Source organism: Dipteris shenzhenensis, chromosome 31, assembly GCF_047967505.1.
Source record: "Dipteris shenzhenensis isolate YYH24624 ecotype China chromosome 31, Dip_SZ_1.0, whole genome shotgun sequence".
Classification (NCBI taxonomy): domain Eukaryota; kingdom Viridiplantae; phylum Streptophyta; class Polypodiopsida; order Gleicheniales; family Dipteridaceae; genus Dipteris; species Dipteris shenzhenensis.
In genome coordinates, this window is record NC_141626.1 from 19,145,698 (window position 1) to 19,167,041 (window position 21,344).

Here is a 21,344-nt window from a genome sequence, read left to right on the forward strand (position 1 = left end):
TTTCATGTGCAATAAGTGCAACTCCTAGTGCTATTAGAGTGGTTTCAATTTCTAAGGTCATTGGTTTGGTTCAGTTGGGTCATCCTTTAAAAATTGACCCCCTAGAGATCCTACAAACTAGGGTCAGTGGTTCCCAAGCATTAGGGTCATGGTGTGCCAACTGACCCTCCTAGGGGCATTAAATTCCCACGCCTCATATTGCCATGTGTCTGTGTGTGGAGCTAGTGTGGCCTCTCTGCTTGCCTTGTGGCACCTAGGTGTCACCTCTGGAAGCCCTTGGAAGGCCTTGGAGCCCTTCCATTCCTTTCCATTCTGTTTTGAGTCTTCACTCCTACTCGAAGTCCCTCATTCTGAAGATGGCGGATTTTTGCAGCTTCTCTCTTGCTGGCTGAAGTCTATTTGGGAGCTTTCTTCGCGATAGTTCTCCTCCCCTTGTTGCTCTCTGCTGCTGCTGGCATGCTTCTTGGATCTGGATGCCTCCATTCTAGGACATTTTTGGAGCTTTTCTCGACTTTCTTCGCGACAAAGGTCTTTCTTTCTTGCATCTGAGGCCATATTCTTGGACGCCTCTCTTCTTGCTCCTGTCTGGTGCAAGGTGCACTGAGAACTGAGGTGTTGGTGGGCTGGAATCTCCATTCTGGTGACTACAGGAATGGAACTAAAGTCATGATAATGATGGTCATCAAATAAACCTAAACTCAAATCCTATAAAAACCAACTCCACCCCCTCATTCTTCATCTTTCACTTTTTGCCTCCATTCTCTTCTTCATTCTGAGCCCTACGCAAGACACTCCTCCCTCTCCACAGTGATTAAATAAATACCGCAAGGGGCGCCAAGTGTTGGGGCCAACAGGTGTCACTTTTCATGCTTTTGAGTAGGGGCATTCTAGCCTCCCTCGTCTTAAATGGTTCAGTGATTCTCTGCTGTGAAGTTATAAGTTTTTTTTGTGGGCAATGGCAATGGTTCAAGTTGGCTGTATTTGAGATTTCTAAGATAGTGGAGTTAGTTACACTACCCTTTGTTGGTCAAAGGCCAGTTACAGTGCAGATAGGCGAGGACGATTTGGAAGGGTGTTGCTAGGATTATTTGTAGTTTTCATAGAGCACCCTTCTTCATGACCCGGGGATCAGTGGCATGGTTATCTCTCACTGGCCCTCAGGTGTTTTTTGAGGGACATGACTTAAGTTCTGCCTTCATTATACGACGACACTCAGTGGACCCTTGTTCCCTTCAGGATGTTCCTTTCAGTCCTTTTAGAGCTCCTCATGCCTCGGTAGACACATCATTGGAGATTCTGGCTAGCATTACAGCATGGCATCTATGGAGGGCGAGATGTACGGGGGCGATAGAGGGTTCAGAGGTTCATCCTTCAAGTCTATGGCCAGTATATGGAGTGATACTATACATAGTTTCATGGCTATTTGGTCGAGCATGCAAGGATCCTCTAGAGCAGCTACTGCCAGGAGGGCTATCTTCTTCAGAGTTTGGAGAGGATCTCCCTTTTTCTCTGAGTCTTCTTCAAGGTTGAGGTGGCATTTTCAGCCTCCACCTTCGATTTTTGTTAGCTCTTTTTGAGCTGTTTATTTTATTCTCATGCATGGCATGTTGTACTCCTGCATTAGAGCTTGCTCTTGCGGTTGTCAATCATACTTAATGAAGTGATGGGGAAAAAAAAAGCTTGAATGAGAGGATCTAGGTTTTCATCATATTCCACACTGGTTAGATTACACATAATCTTGAAAAAACTCAGTCATTTTCAAGTGTCGTAGCAATGAACATATCTTATAAATAAACAAAGGTCGATATGCTTCACAAGGATTTCAAAGCAAAACTTCGAAAGGTAGATCATGGCTTATTCACTTAAGTGCCATATGAAGGCCTAAAGTATGCTTTACATGTACTCAGAGTGCTCAAAAAATCTTTTTGGCAGGAGATTACGGGGCAGCCTGACATGTTTCTTCCAGCTTTGACAAGATGTCATGCTTAATCCTTTTGACTACCTTGACACAAGGATCACAAAATTAACAATTAGCAATGCAAATGCATGCCTAATATCAAGGACTATTTATTGTGTTCAAGAATTAAAAATATAGTATGTTGCTTTCCAATCAACCAAACATTGACTTGACTTTTTGTGCTGTTTGCAGTGCTGAATTTGAGCACCATGTTACAGCTAGGGACCTTATTACTCTGCAGGATCGTAGGGATGTCCATGGTTACTCGCAAACTCTTTTTGCTCTGGATGGTATGATGTATTTAGCTTTAGTATTATTCTTGTTTCTGTTTCTCTCTTTTAAACTATATGTGCACGCTTAAAATCTTGGCAATCTGCAATGATTGGGAGTGCCAATTCTATTCAACGTTTTCACTGATTGGAATTTATTTTGACTCAAGCTGGTTAGTCTTTTTTACAGGTTTTGCTGAAAATTCTCTGATCCACATCCTTAATTTAGAGTTGTTTAAGCCGCAATTTGTATATTATACATCTTTGATTTGTTGATTTTTGTCTAACGTGTTGGTGGAAAAGTCTAATTCACTTAAAAACGGAGATTTGACGTCACTTTGTTGTGGTGTACAGAAAGATTTTCAGAAGGTGGCAATCCTTATTTGATATTGGATCTGTCAAGTGAGGTTTGTATTCCATTCAAACCTTCAATGAGTAGTTTTGTGGACAAGTTTAACAATATCTATCTGTTTATCTCTGTGTGTGTGTGTGTGTGAGAGAGAGAGAGAGAGACTTAGAGGTCCTTAAACGTCTATGAAAGACCAAAGGGCCTACAAGACTGAAAAGAAACCAGATACAATGAAACCTAAGGGTGGGGGCCATTAAAATGGGCACCCCTATCCAAGGCTGATGCCTGTGTCAAGAAATTAAAATAGTACATCCGCTATCGCAGTGAGAGAAACCCACAATAGGGTAAGCAAACACCAAGTAGAATCTCCTGATTGTCTATCAATTGGTCACCTGGCCTTGAGTGGCTGGACCTGTGTATGCCATCTATGGGACTAACACGACTAGATGACTAAGGAGAGACAAGACGAACTCTTTTGACAGTGGCTCAGAAATCTGGCGAGGGATGGCGTTGAGAGATAGAATTAGTGATAGAATGTTGTCGTCGCTCGGGTCCATACCTCCTCTATAGTCTCTGTGATCTGGCATGCTGTCTAACAAGTGCTATCGTCACTCTAGTGGTCTCTCTCCCCACTTGAATATGTCTACGGCCCTCATGTGAGTGTCCATTCGGGGTTGGATTTGTTGAGAGTTGTCTGTTGGCTCTCCCCTGCTGTCCATGGCTCGGGTCACCAAAGAAAAAAAATCCATGTTTGTGCTCTGGTGGCGGTCCCTGATGTTGATCTCTGTCTTTGAGTCTTAAGAAGGAAAACATCCACTCGTCGTTGATTTGGTTGTGCTAAGAACTCTTTGATTGGGCCAAAACCAGCATTGAAAAGACACTGGTGCCGTCCACGGATTTCATTGTATACAGGGCATTTGAAAGCATAGGGATCCTCTATCTTGGTCTCTTGCGTATCACATAAAGTGCTAATCTGTCTCGTGCATGGTTTTCCCTTTGCTTGTCCTATCTCAACCCATAGCCTGTGTGAAGAATACTGAAAACTGGCCCATCGAGATCTTCAATGCATGCGGAAGATGAATTTGGGTGTAACCTAGTAGTTCGTTGAACCCCTCCTCTGAGATCCGTAAGCAATGATTGTTGTAGAAGCCAAGTTTCACCGGAAGCCTAGTAGATGCAAACTAGGTCCTGAATGTGTAGAGCTACAAGGGATCCTCTCTGATGACTTGGCTCACCTCTTGATAGACAGCAGAATGGATGGAGCTTCAAGGCTATACTGAAATGGTGGCAATATGTTGATCTGTAGCCCCAGCCCTCCAAACAATCTGTGTGTCCGAGCATACCAATTCCTCTAAACCCCCTCCACCTCCAATCCCATATATCAAGTTAGGGCTAGCTATGGCAATCTACGTCGTCCCGTTGTTATGGTACCAAAGTCCCTGACCCTATGGAGATAAGTGACCACCTGGAAGACTGAATCAAGCTATAGAGGGGTGGTCTCAAAGTCTGCAAGTTTGATTTGATGCGGGTTATTGAGGATCAACCGAGTGAGGAGTAGAACCTGAAGTCTCTCTATGCACGACCAATCTGTCTCCGATAAGTCTATTCTCCCAAAAGGTACTACCACACCACCCAACCAAGAGGACCAATGAGTAAAAAAGAAGAGACTTCATTCTAGGATCCTAAAATGGTGAGTGGAAGCATTGGTTCAGGAGTATGGATAGTACGGCATGTCCCCTACTCAAACAAGCCTGCATAGCTGGTCACATTGTGAAAATTGGACCTAAAAAGAGGACTCCCAACTTTTTGTAGGATGCAATGATCTCTATCGGAGTCCCATTGAAGGTAAACTTCTCTCTATGTGCAGCCGCTTTAGATGTGTTGAAGGTCATAACCTAGGTTGAGCCCAAGTTGACCTTCAAATCATCTGCATCTCGCAAAAAAACTACAGTGCATCCAAATGTCATTGAAGACTCGCAAACAACTGAGGAGAGTAACACCACGTCATCTACATATAGTAGAATTAGAATCAAGGATCCAACTAATGAAGAACTTGTGCCTCCTAGAGTTATGATGAAGGACTCGAGCTCGTTGATGTACATGCCAAACAAGGTCGGTGAAGATAACGGACAGACAACCTTGTTTGACTCCGTTTGTGCTCATGATCACTTCTGTACACCCCGTTGAAGTCTTGACTCTACTTGATACCCCCTCATATAGTGCCTTGACTGCTCAGATAATGTCCTGATTGTACCCAAGCTTAAGTGCCTGAAAAGTCGGGCTCGTGGTATGGTATCAAAGGCTTTGTGGAAATCCACAAAGCAACAATAAACACTCTGCTTTTGTACTCATGCCTCATCAATGTCAGCTCTCGATGTAAAGATGTGGTCCAATGTAGCATGATCTGCTTGGAAGCCTGGTTACCCCATCGCGGTGTCCCGAACACGTTGCCTCTTGGGTAACATGAGTGTCAAGTGTTGCAGCATAAATTTTGGACATGACATGCCCAATCATGATGGTCCTATAGTTTTCAGGACTTATGGAATCCCCTACCTTGTGAATTGGAATAAAAGTGTGGAGGGTCTAGGTGCTGAGAAAACCGATGCAAACCACTTCATTGAATAGCTTTGCCAAGATTGGGGTAGTGTACTAATATCAGTGCTTTGTACTCTATACAAAGCTCTTCACGATCTTTGGCTCAGCTAGAGATAGAGAGAAAGAGAGACAGAGAGAAAGAAAGATGTATTAACATCCACTGGAGGCCTTGCGGGCCTATGGGACAAAGTACAAAGTACACCAAAAAGAAAACTCATACAAGCCTCAATGGGCTAGAGCAAAGGCCACTCTAAGACCCTTGCTGAGTACTATGCTGAAATAAAGAGCTCGATAGCTCGAGCAAACGGCACTGGTAGAGAGAGAGAGAGAGAGAGAGAGAGAGAGAGTCTATTCCCCCGTAGGGTTCACTTTACCTAAGTCAACTCTTATAACATAAAGTTGTAACATGAGTTGACCAGTCTAGGGCTTTAGAGCTAGTCTTCATAGGCTTGTAACTTCACTTTTGTTGTATGTTTTCTCTCTCAGTTCGGCTTCATTTCTTGCTCCCTTGCACTTGCGTTTTTGCTCTCTTGTTTCCACTCGAGTTGACTAGTCTAGGGTTTATGGCTAGCCTTCCTATGCTTGTAACTTCACTTCAGTTGTACGTTTGCTGCAACAGACTCTCAGTTCAGCTGCATCCTGCCTTGCACTCAAATTTATGTTCCCTTGCTTCTACACACCTCTATAGTGGTATCATAGTAGGTTTCTACAAGGTCTTTAATAAGGAAAAAGGTCATCGTTATGAGTGTCGCATAACATTTGTATTTTCTCTTGGATGTCACAGACCTACAAAATCGTGGGGTTTGAAACCAGCTTTCGGTCACCATTCTTTTGCTCTCTTGGCTTCTCTAGCTCTCTTGATGCTTTGCTTATTTTTTTCTCATCATCACTCTGAAAACAGATCTGATGAATCCTAGACACCCTTCTTGAATCAAATCATAGCAAATTCAGGGCATTGGGGCAGATTCCAACGGAGAAAACCCCTCCCAGAGCAATTCACAGCAAGTCCAAGGCTCAATGGAGGGCAGGAAATCCAAATTGCAGTAGGTGTAGTGGCCCCGAGTGGCTGGAAAACAGTTTGTGGCAGGATCTCACACTCAAAAACAGGTTCTGCGTGCCAAGAACTAGTACATATGGTGTTGGAATCAGTCGTACAACACCTCGGGAAGCGTGCAAGGGGTGGAAGAAGGGATTCACAGAAAGAAAGAGGACATTGGAAGAGAGAGAAGAAGACAGTACATGGCACTAGGGCCCAAAAATAAGGGCTGGACCACCCTCGAAGGTCTTTATTGCAATAGAAAATACTTTGTACAATTGGCTCTGAGAAGAGCATGAAGCTGAGTACAACTTTTCAATCCATCTGGGAGGCTTGGGGCCTTTCTTTTATAGACTAGGCCTAGCAAAAAGCTAGGGCCTGCTTTCTAAAATCTAGTTTTACACAAAAGCCATTCTAATAAAGATTATTTGGTATCTCTCGAGAGAAGTATCAAATGGTTACACTCTCCCTAATGCTCTTCCCCTCCTACAGCAACTTCAAGCTGTCCAACAACATTTCAAGGCAGTTTTGTGGAGCAGTGCCTACAAAAGTCCATTTCAAGCTGTTTGGCTACTAGTTGCATCAGTTTTTGAGCTTTTGTCTGAGTTTTGAGGTCAATTTCAGCCATAGTTATGCTGAAATGCGTTTCAGGGCCCAGCCTACCCCGAAACACCGTTACAGGCCTGAATGTTTTAGACCTCTGAAATGGCGTCTGAAACGTTTCAGTTTCAGCATAGTCTGAAACCCGTCTCAGCCAACTGAAATGGGCCGTTTTAGACCACCCCCCCCCTCCACTGCTTCCTCTGGTTGTTTCTACCTGTGATTTGGCTTCCACTTCTAGCCTTGCACTCCCTCCACTCCTTTAGCCTCGTACTCTTGCACTCCTGAGGGTTTTCCAGCCCTCCTTGAGCCCCATTCACTCCTTTTCACTGCTACAGGTAGCTTCAGCCCCACTCCCCTTCAGCCCTCCTTCAAAGCTCAGCATCAAATCCTTCAGCCCTCTTTCATCCCTCTTTCAGCCCTCTTTTAACCCTTCTTCAGCCAATTTATGGCTTAACTCAACAAAGCTGGACGCCTGTAGGATACCATACAAGGCGATGAAAGCTAAACAAATCACGGGATGGCAAAGAGGGGGGGAAATGGAATCATGCGGTATAACAGCTGCTGATATATCAGAAGATCCATGTCAGATTAGGGAGATAGTAACACAAAAAATGCTACAAAAACTATGGCGAAACCCGGGGACAAAAATGCAATTCTATAATTAGGAAATTAACTCAATGGACAGCTACAGAATGCAGAAATACCTTATGGAAGACAGCAGGTTGGAGAGCATCAGGAGGAAGCTCCTTTTTTGGAGCTCAGCCAAGCTGGATCTTGCCTCTAGAGTTGTGGTGGTCAACCAGGTCCTCTTGGCCACGGCCTGGTTTGTTTGTTCTTGCTGGTGCTATTCTAGGGACTGCATCACTCAGCTCAGGAGACCGATCAGAAATTTTCTTTGGAGTGGGCTTGATGGCACAGCAGATACCTTAGCCAGGGTGGCTTGGGAGACCCTCATCCTTCCCACGCAGGAAGGAGGTCTCAATATTATTGATCCAGATTTGCAATGCAGAGCTTTACTTTGCAAGATGGTGGTGCGGGGACTCATGCCAGGGCAAGAACCGTGGAAGGCCTTTCTTATTAGCAACATTCAGAGATGCATACTTTCTTCAGGAGGAGACTGGATGAACAGTATTAGGTGGATCTTCACTACATCACACCTCAGATCACCTGCGTTCCCTCTCATGGTTGCCATTCTGAAAGCATGGGTCAGTTTGAGGAGCTCTCTTCGGAGGATTCCTCCTTCCTCTCATGAAGAGATTGATAGGCAACCCATCATGTGGAATGACAGTATTTTAGATGATCATGGCAGACCACTTGGTGCCTCACTCTACATGCAGTGGTCCAGGTGGGAGAGGGGACCTGCATCATCTTTGGGGTCTTGGAAAGCTTTCCGGAGGCTTCCAGAGGAGACCAAGTCTTAGTTGACGGGATATCTCAGAGGGAGTGTAGGGAGGATCTTGCAGATTGAGGCAGCCCTTCCAGAAGAGTGGGTAGACACAGATGATATGCCACTCACTTGCTCCACTTGGGCAGGTACTTTTACGAGAGGCGGTGTTCTGCTTCAGGTTTTGGCCTTTCGAGATGCACAGGAGGATACTTTGGTTTTTACTGTACAGGATGGTGGCAGATTGCTCAGATCCACAGAGGACATCTTGCTTGAGTCTGCTTTTCAGCCTATCAAGGTTGTAGGTCTTTTGGTGCAGGGATCAAATTCAGAGTGGTTCCTCGACCCAGACCCCCGGCTTCTCTCCACCGGGTCTTGGAGGCTTTGGCTTTACGGGGGAGTTCCCATTAGGTATTTGCAGTGGGACCTTGGAGAGTGGGAGTGGATTGATGCAGGGCATCGAGAGAAGAGCATCCCCTTCTTTCGTTACACGGTTAGTAATGCCAGGAGATTTCAGCTCAGTGGTAGAGGTTGGAGACCTTCCAGAGTTCCTCATTGGGAGACATTTGATATCACTACGGATCTGCAGAGGTGCTTCTGGAGGAGACTCTGGAAATCCCACAGGAATAGAAAGATCACTCTTTTCTTTTGGCTTTCTATCCATGGTGGGATTGCAGTGAACCTTTGGAGATCGAGGTTCAAAGCCGACCCTACTTGCCCTCGTTGCTTCTCTGCTTCGGAGACTATTCAGCATTGTTTATGGGACTGCAGACATGCGAGGATGATTTGGATGGGGGTAGCCAGGATTTTCAGTCACTTTGCCCACTCCCCATTCTTTATGACATGGGGCTCAGTGGTTGGCTTTCTCTTACAGGGCCTCAGGTATTCTATGAGAGACTTGACTCCTCTCGGGCCATTTTGGTTCGACGTCATTAGATTGAGTCATGTTCGTTGGATGTGGTACCACACCTTCCTTTTACAGATGTACATGTCTCGGTGGATACTTCTTGGGAGATTTTAGCGAGCATAGCATCATGGCATATCTGGAGGGCCAAATGTACAGAGGCTATGGAGAGTAACTCAGGTTCATCCCTCGCACACTTTGGCTAGTATCTGGACAGATACCGTACATACTTGATGGCCATATGGATGAGGATACAGGGAGACTCCCGTGCAGCCTCAGCTAGGAGGGCTTCTTTCTTCAGGGAATGGAAGGACTCTCCTTTCTTCTCCGAGACTCTTACAGGGTTGAGGTGGCACTCTCAGCCTCAGCCTTGGTTGTTTTCCACCTCACTTTGAGGGGGTTTTATTTATCCTCATGATTTCATGATGTTGTATTTTCGCTCAGAGCTTGCTCTAGCGAGTTTCTTTCTTACTTAATAGAAGTCTCTTTTTTGGGAAAAAAAATAAAAAATCAGAACGAGTTCACATGATCTAGAGGTGGAAAGGGGCGGGTGGGCAAGACCTAGAATCCAAAAAAAAAAAGGATATGCAACATCTGCCCCATAGGGGGAGTAGCATGTACTCCTAAAATGTAGAGCCTAGCACCCATCAGAGAAGGTTATGGTGACAGCAGAGATAACTTGAAAAATCTATTGGAGCAGCCTGCCAAAAAGCTAGGAAGCTACTTAGAAGAGGTTTTGGAATACTACTACAAGGTACTAGGACTAGCACACAAGATAGTTCAACAAGTACTCACTACATAGCAAGTTTGTAATATTTTCATGCACTAGATAGAAGGGATCACTATTAGTTAATAGTGATTGCTAGGTCCCGTAGAACTTGAAGTGTCTCACGTCCCTATGGATTTTGCACTACAATTGGAGGATTGGATCTGATCCACAGGAGTAAATATACTTCCTACAGCAAGACGTGAGAGAGCTCAGGCTTATCGTTGCAGCTCTTGGAAGAAAGGTGAAGGAGATGGAGAGGGAATGCAAGCAAGAAATTATTGCACAAGTTATGGAAAAATGCAGCACATCTCCAACACGTGTCTCCATGGTTGAAGAGATGATCACTACTCAGGTCAGCTCAGCCAAGAAAGAAATGGTTATTGTGGCCAATAGCAAAATCAATAATATAACAGATCTCTATGGAGAAGTAAAGAGAGTAGGAAGCAATAGTACATAATAAGAGAATATTGCGCATTGGGGGACTACCAAAGGATTGTCTTGGTCCTTTTGATGATGAGAGAGAGAGAGAGAGAGAGAGAGAGAAATAAATTATATTAACGTTTTCAAAAGCCCTCACGAGACTATGAGACAAAGTACACACAAAAAAGAGTAGTTGCTAGAAACTCTAGAGAGTCAAGGAGTGCTCAGGGCATCTCAGCCCAACATTATTTAGCACACCTAAAAGTCTTATATCAAAAGTGGCTTGCATTACATCTGTTAGATGGAGAGCCTTTAATTAGATCCATTCCATCACGGTAGACTGCACGTTTTTCTGCTTTGCGTGCATCCTTCAATTAGTACGTTCAGCATCTAATTAGATCCATTCCATCACGGTAGACTGCACGTTTTTCTGCTTTGCGTGCATCCTTCAATTAGTACGTTCAGCATTTCTTTGTTTGACCTGAGTCGGGGTGAGCTCTTCATATATCCATACCCGTGTGCCTTTCAGCTTGTTTGTCTGCCGGAGAATCTTAACTCGTCCTGCCCTCTTATTGAAATAAACTTGCACTTGTGTCCCCTTTTGGGCAGTTGTGGTATCCCCTTCTTGAGGCATGTAAATTTCTCTTTTTCTCTGTGTGTGTGTGTGTGTGTGTGTGTGTGTGTGTGTTGCAGCAGCTTTGGTCCTACAAACTTTCTCTTCGCCTACAAATTTTTCTATGGCAAGTGATGTTTGGTGTTATTCTTGTTGGGAATTGTGTGATCAAGGGTTTGTCCTAATGATCATGTGTGTGTGCGTGTGTGTGTAGCACACTAAGTGCTATGATGTGTCTAGACCATGACATAAGTGATGATATAATGCAAAGGCCCCCACATGGGGAGGTGCCTTTGATTTAGGAGGCTGATTGCCTTGATGTAGGAGAGGTGTCTATGATCTAGGCCACCCTCACCCTCTCTCTTACTCTATAAAAGAGAGGATTTTCTCTCAAATCAATGGAACATTTTGCCCATTGATTCCCACACTCTTCTCCATGATGTCCATCTTCTCTCCCACTCCCCAAGATGTGGTATCGGAGCCGGCGGTTCACCCTCCATGAGCCTCCTTGAGCCCTTAGTCCATTTCAGCTTCAAATTGCCACCTCATCATCTTCTTCTTCACACTCCACCTTCTTTTTCCCTTGCTGGGTGGTCGAAGTTGATGATGAGGCAAAACTTAATTGCGACCGTTCCATCTTTGACTGCTTCCTTCAAGAAGTCTTGGAGTGAGGCATGTTCAGGGAGTTTGTCTACCAGCCTTATAGCAATGGTAGGGGGTAATGCTTTCAAAAACACCCCTTCATGAGAACATCATTAGGTGGCACAGACATCTTCACTGCCAAGACCCTCATCCTTGTGTACTTCTCAGAGATGCTTTCCCCAGGCTTCATGGTGTCAGTGGACAACTCCTGGACAATCATACGTTCAAACTTCTCCAATTTGAAAGTTCGTAAGAATTCCCTCAGAGGAATGAGGTAGAAAGAAACCAAGGCTGAGGCTGAAAATGCCATCTCAACCCTATAGAAGTCTCAGCAAAGAAGGGAGAGTCTCTCCAATCTCTGAGAAAAGTAACTCTCCTGGAGGAGGCTGCTCGAGATGATCCCTGCATGGTCGCCCAAATGGCCATCAGAGTGTGTATCGTATCTGTCCAAGTACTGGCCAAGATCTGAGAAGGGTGAACCTGAGAACCCTCCAAAGCCTCAGTGCATTTGGCTCTCCAAATGTGCCATGTTGCAATGCTAGCTAGGATCTCCCATGGAGAGTCGACTGAGGAGTGAGCAGCCTTGAAAAGAGTGGCCGGAACATCCTCTAGAGAGCACGACTCCACAAGGTGTCGTCAGATGTGAAGAGCCCAAGAGGAATCAAGTCTCTCAAAAAATACTTGGGGCCCTGAAAGAGTAAGCCAAGCCACTGATCCCCAGGTCATATAGAAAGGTAGGCGAACAAAAGTGCTGAAAAGTCTTGCAATCCCCTTCCATATGATTCTCGCCTGTCTGCAATCCCAAAGGCAGTGCTGTATTGTCTCCAAAGCAACAAGGCAGCGAGGGCAAGAAGGGTGAGCTCCGAACTTGGACCTCCAATGGTTTACTGCTATCCCACCATGAATAGAAAGCCAAAAGAAGAGAGTGATTTTTCTATTTCGGTGGGATTTCCAGAGTCTGCCAAAAAAATTTCTGCAAGTCAGCAGGAATCTGAAAGTTCTTCCAATGATGAGCTCTGGTGGGCCTCCAACCCCTACAGCTGAGCTGCAATTTCCTGGCATTATTGACCGTGTAACGAAAGAAGGGGATGCCCTTCTCTCGGTGCCCTTCAACTATCCATTCCCATTCCCCAGGGTCCCACTGCAAAAACTTAATTGGGACACCTCCATAGAGCCACAGCCTCCATGAGCCAAGGGCGAGGAGAAGCGGGTCAGGATCCAAGTACCACTGTGAAAGAGAGCCATGCTCCATGAAGCCCACTATCCTGACTGGCTGAAACGGTACCTCCAACAAGATATTGCCTGTGGATCTGGACAGCCTGCCCCTCGAAGAAGCATCAAATACTAAGGCATCCTCATGTGGGTCAAGAAAAGCAATCCCCTGTAAAGGAACTCCCAATCTGGAAAATGCCCCCATCCAGGTGGAGCAAGTAAGATTTGTCCAAGTTTGAAAATGATCAAGGGGAAATTGACTATACCATATATCAACTGCTTCCTCCAATGACAAGGGAAAGATGTGTAGAAAGGCATGCTCGTTCTCCACAACATTGGCTTTGCATGCCGTGAGCAATTTCCTTTCGTGAGCTTCCACGTCCTCATGTAGGTGACCCTTTGAACTTCTGAATCTTCACATGGACCTTGTTGAGTAACTCAAGAAGTCTGGATTTTTCTCCAGGATTGAGAACCACTGTACCCACCCAAGAAACTAAAGCAGGTGAAAGAGCTGGAGAGCCTCCAGACGTTGAAGGGCCTCTTAACGGAGCGGTACTCAATGTGGGTACCATGGAGACATATGGTGGAGCAGTTGATGAGACAACACCCCATGCAGGAGGCCACATTGGTGAAGTTATTATTGATGTAGCCATAGAGGCTATAGATGGTACTGCATATGCCGCAGGCACTACTGTTGCAAAAGTAGATGGTGAAGACATAGGGAACGTGGGGGTCAATGAGGATGCTTAGGCAGTTGGATAAGAGAAGAAAGGGGTCCGAAGCCATGTAAGATGGATGAGTAGCAGTAGGAAAGTGCAGAGATAATGGAAATGGCAGCGTAGAGGGTAGGGACATGACCAGAGCAAGAGGAGAACCCATGGGTGTCATGGATGTAGAAACTAGACTCGAAGGACCGGGGTTGTGCATAGTAGACGAAATCGTAGCTTGACCACCATTGGATGTCAAGTCCGGTGCTGAAGTAGGCACTACTCTCGTTAAAGTGGTTGAAGTGGTTGTTGATGAAGACATTGTTGCAACTCGAGAAGAGGGGCTGTCTTGACCCTGATGCGTTTCTGAGGAGCCCTCGTCCTTGGTACTTTCCTCTTTCAACCGCTCTCTACTTTGTACTTCTTCTTCTCCAGAGTCCCGATCAGACCACCAAGGATCCTGTTTGGTCTAGATTGATGAGAGTTTCGATGAAGTTACTTGCTCTGGCTACTGCTCCAATAGGTTCACTTTGTGCTTGCCTTGAAGGCTTTGCGAACTTCTATCTTGCGTAATGCTTTTTTGTATTGAGTTTGGTCAACTGGAAGTCTCCTCTCCACTCTCCTCAAATGCCTCCTAGCTCTCTCACTAGCTCCCTCAAGGGTATCAGAACTACTCAGCATAAGAACTCTTTCCTCTAGAACCGTAGAACTCCACTTCCCTCTTGCTACTCAACACCAGCAGTGTCCCACCATCATCGCGCGAAGTGCACCATGCAGTGATGTGCGGGTGTTGTAGGTTGTAATGTTGTAAATCGCATCGTATGAGTGCACTATGCCAGGTGGCGGTCACATTGAAATGAGAAGTTTACAACATGAATGCAATAAGAGACAGTCATCATGCACCGGAGTGTCGTGAACAATCCCCATATACTAAGGAAACAGAAAGGATGAAAGATTGACCAAGTTGACCGAAGTACACATCACTAGAACAGCAGCCACAAGTCACTTGTCACAAGAGGTTGCTGTCTCTGACAGGTCTATCCCAATAGTGGACACAGAGGTACAACAGGCGAGCTCATAGCTCAAGTCCCTATCTTCTCCACACACTTCTTCCTCGGCTGATCCCTCTCAGAGCTCTATCACGGAGTTCTTTCAGCTAGATCACATGGACCCCCACGAGATGAGGCCTCGACATGACCGTGACCCGGAGCCAGTGACGCGACACCTCAGATAGAGGGTCGACACACAGCCCACACTTGGGGACATCCCCTCCTTGTTTAGAGTTGGAGCCCGACCGACGGGGGTCACAGTAGCCCTGGTTAGACGCAGAGCTACGACCAGGAGACGTGCCAGGACCGCACCTCTGAGTGGCCGACAGCACTCTATTGCTGACTTCATGCCTCCACTACCTCATCCATCCTGATATCTTGCTGTTGTCGATGATGATGATGATATTAATGATGATGCTGAGATTGATATATAGTCGACCATCGATATGACTATGTTGTACCTAGGACTTAGTACTGCCATTATGCATTTTTGCATTTTGCATTGGTATGGATGCTTGTTTAGTAGCTCCACTACCACAGCTTGTTGTATCAGGATTTTCACAGTCTCATAGACCCATTGGTCTTCCGAAGACTTTAATAAACTTTACTTCTTTCTCTCTCTCTCTCCCCCCCCCCCCTTCCTTCAATCCGAACGTCGAATGCTCAATGCTGAATGCTCTCCCTTTCTCGAATCCTCCCCTTCTCCTTCATCCTCATCCTTGTGCCTTGGAGGGTCCCTCCCTTGGTTGAGAATCGCCCCCCTTTCTCGTGATTGGTGATCCTCCTATCTCCTCAGCTGTTGGAGATAGTCGTTGCGCCGTTGGATCTCGCTTGGGTGACTTCCTGAATCGCCAGCCTCTTCTAGTCGGGGTGGTGTAAATACTCCATGTGCATGTGAGCTGGAACACCGCACCACTGAACCACTGAACACGTCTTTGCCATGTGCAAGTGTTAATGCCCCTGACTGCTCCATGCGTGGAGCTCACCGCTCCATGTGCGTAGCTCGAGATGAGATCGCCTTGGGCATGGTACTCTTGGGTGAACCTGTGGTTGACATGTGTCAACACAAGGCCACTTTAGGTGTGGTACTCCTGGGTGAACCTGTGGTTGACATGTGTTGACACATGATCGACCTGTGGTCAACGCGTGACGACATATGGTCGACATGTGGTCAATGCTTGACAACATAGTGATTGCTTGGGAGTGTCTCTATTGCAACAATTTCCTACTGCTTGCTTTGGCAATATTTTTGGGCTTTTCAGTATTCACCCACGGTGGCACGAGTTTGATATTTTTTTGGATACTCTCAACTCTATGGAAAGAAAGAAACCATAGTCTTCGGAGACTCTACAGCTTCCATGTTTCACTATTTCCAGATGTCACTCAGGCAATCCCTTTATGATTACATGTTTGTTCGTTGGACAGATTACTCGATTTACTTGTCTTACAATGAAATCTTTTGGGGACTGCCTCTTGTAATATAAAAATACATGGATTTCACTTTTCAAAAACAAAGTGTGTGTGTAAGTCTCTCTCTGTTTCTCTCTCTCTCCCATTTACGTACCTGATGTATCCGACCATACTTGATATTAGATTTGATATGGTGATGATGATTCTGCTAATGCTATGAATAGTACTTAGCACTTAGCATAATTCGTTCGTAGCTCCACCCTTTCAGCTTATTGTATCAGTTTCTCTCAGTCTCATAGACCCATTGGTCTTCCGCGAGCGAGCGAGCGAGAGAGAGAGAGAGAGAGAGAGAGAGAGAGAGAGAGAGAGATGTTTATATATGTATGTAAGCTTGAGATTTTTGGACAGTTTGATTGAAAAAAATGTAATCATATTATTAAACATAAGTCTCTACCAATGCTGTAGGAGCCCCTTCCTCGAATGTCTGATATTCCATGTCCAAAAGAAATGGCTCCAAGGACTGTAGAAGAAGAGTGAGTAACGACTGTCATTACACTTTGAACATTTTTGCTAAATTTGTTGGAATTGTGAAGTAGGGCTTTTGAGATAGGGATCAGCCTAATGGGAAGAATTGTTTTGTTGCAGGGTGCTTCCAGATCTACCCCTTGAAGAAGCGATGGACCTTGATGGGATGGAGATTGACAAGGATGAAGCTGCTCCTGGAGTTCTTGGAGTGAGAAATGCGGATGTGGATGCAGATGTTTCTTCAGCAGTGCCTGTCTTGATTGAGCAGCAGGAGCCACAAGGTCAAATATTGGCAGAAGCGCTATCACCAAAGGAGCCTGAAACAGTATTTCCAGCCGCAAAGAGAGATAAAGCCAATGGGGTTGTAGATATTGAGATACTACGGGCTGCACCAGAGGTTAGTGAACAGGAGGTTCCCACTGAACTTGAAGAGCCCTCTGGGCACAAGGATGCTCCTGTAAGAATGATTATAGCAGATGAACACCAAAGCATGGCAAAGGGAGATGAGGTTGAAGGACATATTAGTGAGGAAATCCCTATTTCAAGGGAAGAGGTTACTCCTGCCAGGCCTCAAGAGCCTTCACCATTCAGGAGTCCAAGGGCTGCCTTTGAAGATAATGACATCTTGGGAACCATCCTAGGTATGTACATCTACTTCACATTGGTTACAAATATGTGGGAACCATGCACATATGTGTTACAGATTAGTTTTGATCAATGGGAGTTCCGTATTTTGTTTCTTGGAATTCTAACATACATGATTTATGTTTGCCAGGTGAAAGAACGCCTAAATTTGAAGTCATGCCTACACCACTGATAGCCAGACGGGATAGGAGGAAAAGGAAACAAGTGTTTGATGACATAGTCACAATATCAAGTCTGTAAGTGTTCTCTCTTTCAAAGATTTCTTCTCCTGCCAACCATGCTTGTGGTGGTGCTGCTGCTTTTAGCTGGCCACTCATAATAAATTTGCTGAAGTCTGTGCAACTCGTTCTTCTTACAGTGCTATGAAAAGGCAACTGAGCAGCACAAGTGACATTGGTCGAGTTCGTAGAAAGGCTCCTTCCACTGAATACGAAATCTGGATGTCCCAAAGGGCCAGTCATATCGAGCAAAAAATATCAGAACCGTCTATTCCTGGTACGTGAAGGAAAGGCGAAAGGAATGGGATGATTGCACCAAGCTTGTATGATTATGGAAAGGCATCAAAATGGGTACTAGCAAACGAAAGTTCTCTTTATATAAGCAAAAACTCAGAGAAAAAATGACAGATATTTACCAAGAAACGAAAACTACAAGCATTGTCTAGAAAAGAGACTGTAGTTTATGTGCAGAATGATATATTTTATTTACTTTATTTCTACCACTCATTGACATCATGACAATACCCACACTAACAGATCTCTAGTATGCTAGGCATGTCAAATATATTCTACGTTCAACTTGTTTTTCTTAGATTTAGACTAAAGCTCTCTCTCTCTCTCTCATTGTATCAGTTATCTTTAGTCTCATAGACCTTCACGGTCTCCCGAAGACTTTAATAAACTTTCTTTCTTTCTTTCTCTCTCTCTCTCTCTCTCACTTCCTGGACTATGAACACCATCATACCCTTTCAAAAGGCAGGGAATCCCATGGATGTAGGAAACTACAGGACTACCTAGTGGGTCACTTGATGGCAAAGGTTTATGAATCAGCTCTTGAGATACACATCAGTGAGCATGGGTGGTCAGCCAGGATGGGGCATTCATCTGTATATAAAATCTCCCTGGCGAGGGCAGAGAGACACCACATATCAGCCATTAAAGAGACCCAGGCACTAAAGAAGAATATTTTGGCCGTTGCAGAGTGCAGCAAAGGCAACAGCAAACATATAATTTCAGCAGCCATTGGCGCATGTGTAGAGCTCTTCAAGCAACAAAACATAGGATAGAAAAAGGGAGCTGAGAAGCACCAATCCGGAATTATACCGCTATTCATGTGGTATCTATGCATATGAACATATCTATTCATATTTTGGTGTGACAATATCTCGCTGTCTATTTCCAGATCCGAGTGTTGGGTTTATACATGCTTGTGTGCATACATTGAGTAGGATCCAGTTCAAGTAGTGTGATGCTCGTGTGATGTTGTGTGTTAATATATTTTCCGTGCACATAGCGGTTTGGGCTTGGCGTGAAGCAACACTCATTCATTGTTAATCTCTTCACAATCGATTGGTAGAGCAAGTAACTCCACCATGTTGCTAAGCTGCCCCCTCCTCCATGTGGTTCAGCTGCCCTCTTCACTTTCGATTCCTTTGTGGACCCTTTGGTTTCTTATAGTAAATAAGTATGCACCAATTTCCCTTGCTAAGCAGCTTGTGCATAGCTGAGAAGAAGTTTGGAAAATGTAGACACATAATCAGCAAAGATGTTGCATTTGCTGAAAATGAATGCATGCAGCCAACTAGTGTGGATTTGCCACCTCATGATGATATTCCTTTGAGGATGATGATATGGATTCTCCAGAGGATACTCCTTCCTCTCGTACTTCAGCCAGTTTTCCACATGTTGAGGATGTTTCCCCCTCAGATGTTCCAGATGAGCAGCCAGCTAGTGAGGGAAAACAGCCCAATGTTTGGATACATTATCACCATTGTGGAGTCAGTCAACCTTAGGATATAACTCCCGGTGGTACAGCTAGCTATACAGTTGAGAAATCCATTCCAAAATGGGCAAGGTTGACCATTCAGGATGCAAAGGATCAGCCTACTGTGGTGAGAACCAGGGCAAGCATAAAAAGTGCTCATGGACAGGTCGATTTTGCATTGATGACCTCCGTTATGGAAGCTGAAATTGAGCCTCAACGATTTGAGGACATCCTTCATGGCAAAGCCATGGAATCTGAAATTAGGTCTATTGGCATTGGATGTGGTTGATGCACCCATCGGTAAAAATAGTGTGGGAGCCAAATGGAACTATAAGGTCAAGTATCATGCCGATGGTACTGTGGAAAAGTACAAGGCCGTCTTGTTGCCAAGGGGTATGCTCAAGAAGAGGGAATCGACTATGAGGAGACTTTTGCTCCGGTAGCAAGAATTACCATTCGTTGTGTCATTTCTCTTGCTGCAAATTATGGTTGGTTAGTCTATCAGATGGATGTTAAGACTGCCTTTTTGAATGGAGATCTCAAATAAGAGGTCTATGTACAGCAACCCCAAGGATTTGTGGTAAAGGAACAAGAGGACAAGAGCACAAGGTATGCAAGCTTAGGAAAGCCTTATATGGTCTCAAACAAGCACCCCGTGCATGGTATCACAAGATACATCATTATCTGCTGTCCCAAGGCTTTGTTAATACACATACAGAGCCTAATCTTTATGTTCTGCAAGGAAACGTAGATTTGGTCATTCTAGTGCTTTATGTGGATGACATACTACTCCAGGGAGCAAATTGCAGCAGTGCAGTTAGCTTTATGTCAGACATTTGACATGATAGATTTGGTCTTATTGCACTATTGTCTTGGCATTGAGTTTTTTTTTGGGCAAAAAAGAGACTTCTATTAAGTATTAAAGAAAACCGTTAGAGCAAGCTCCATATGGGAATACGGGATACACCATGCAATGCATGAAAAGCTGAAGAGCCAAAAGAAAGGATTGGGGCTGATAGTGCCATCTCAATCCGGTAGCAACCTCCGAGAAAAAGGGAGAACCCCTCCAAACTCGAAGAAATACAGTCCTCCTAGAAGAGGCTGCCCGTGAAGGGCCCTGCATGCTAGCCCATATGGCTATCAAAGTGTGAACCGTGTCACTCCAAATACCCGTGAACACCTGTGATGGGTGTATCGGGGTGTCATCCAAGGCCTCTGTGCATCTGGCTCTCCAAATGTGCCAAGAGGAAATGCTAGCCAAAATCTCCCAAGAGGTGTCCACTGAAACATGTGAAGCTCTGAAAGGAATATGTGGTACATCCTGAAGAGAGCAAGACTCTATCACCTGTCGGCAGATCGAGAGTGCCCAAGAAGAAGGCTCACCCTCATAAAACACATGGGGCCTAGTAAGGGATAACCATGCGACCGAGCCCGAAGTCATGAAGAAAGGGGAAGTATGAAAAATGCTGAGTATCCGAGCAACTCCTTTCCAAACAATTCTCGCTTGATTGTAGTCCGAAAGGCAATGTCGCACTGACTCCTCTGCAAAATGACAACAAGGGCAAGTGGGATCAGCCCCAAATCGTGATCTCCACAGGTTCACTACAATCCCTCCATGAATAGAAAGCCAAAAGAAAAGAGTGATCTTTCTATTTCTGAGGGATTTCCAGAGCCGCCTCCAGATATTCCTACACAAATCTACGGTGATGAAGAAGCTATCCCAATGGGGGGCTCTAGAGGGAATCCAACCTCTACTGCTCAGCTGAAATCTCCTGGCATTACCAACCGTGAAACGAAAGAAGGGAATCCCCCTCTCTCGGTGCCCATGATCTATCCACTCCCACTCTCCTGGGTCCCACTGCAAGCACCTGATAGGTGCACCTCCAAATAACCACAACCTCCAAGATCTCAGGGCCAAGAGTAGAGGGTCGGAGTCTAAGTACCACTGCAAGCCCGCTCCATGGTCCACAAAACCAGCAATCCTGACAGGCTAAAAGGCAACCTCTAGAAGAATATCATCCGTGAATCTAGAGAGTATACCTCCATCCCCAACGTCAAAGACTAGAGCATCTTTCCCGAGATCTCGAAGAGCGATCACCTGTGGAGGAACTGCTGTCCTCGAAAAAGCTCCCATCCAAGTAGTGGAAGTAATAGGCATCTCAACTGTCCATTCCACCAAGATGGCTACACCTATCTGTTGAATCCTGCGTGCTACCCCTCTGAGGTGACTCACGGACTGGAGCTTCTGATCCTCAGGTAGCCAGATAAAATC

General features: G+C 45.2%; 1 protein-coding gene across 1 annotated transcript in view; it reads left to right on the forward strand.

Moving 5' to 3' along the window:
• Nucleotides 1-21,344, forward strand: part of LOC147881156 (sister chromatid cohesion 1 protein 4-like) — a 60,735-nt gene that overhangs the window by 23,447 nt on the left and 15,944 nt on the right. The window contains exons 3-8 of the mRNA XM_087370180.1: nt 2,150-2,247; nt 2,581-2,633; nt 16,385-16,452; nt 16,565-17,085; nt 17,220-17,325; nt 17,448-17,584. Of these exons, the coding sequence (XP_087226306.1) occupies nt 2,150-2,247; nt 2,581-2,633; nt 16,385-16,452; nt 16,565-17,085; nt 17,220-17,325; nt 17,448-17,584 (983 nt within the window). The remainder of the gene's footprint in view (nt 1-2,149; nt 2,248-2,580; nt 2,634-16,384; nt 16,453-16,564; nt 17,086-17,219; nt 17,326-17,447; nt 17,585-21,344) is intronic.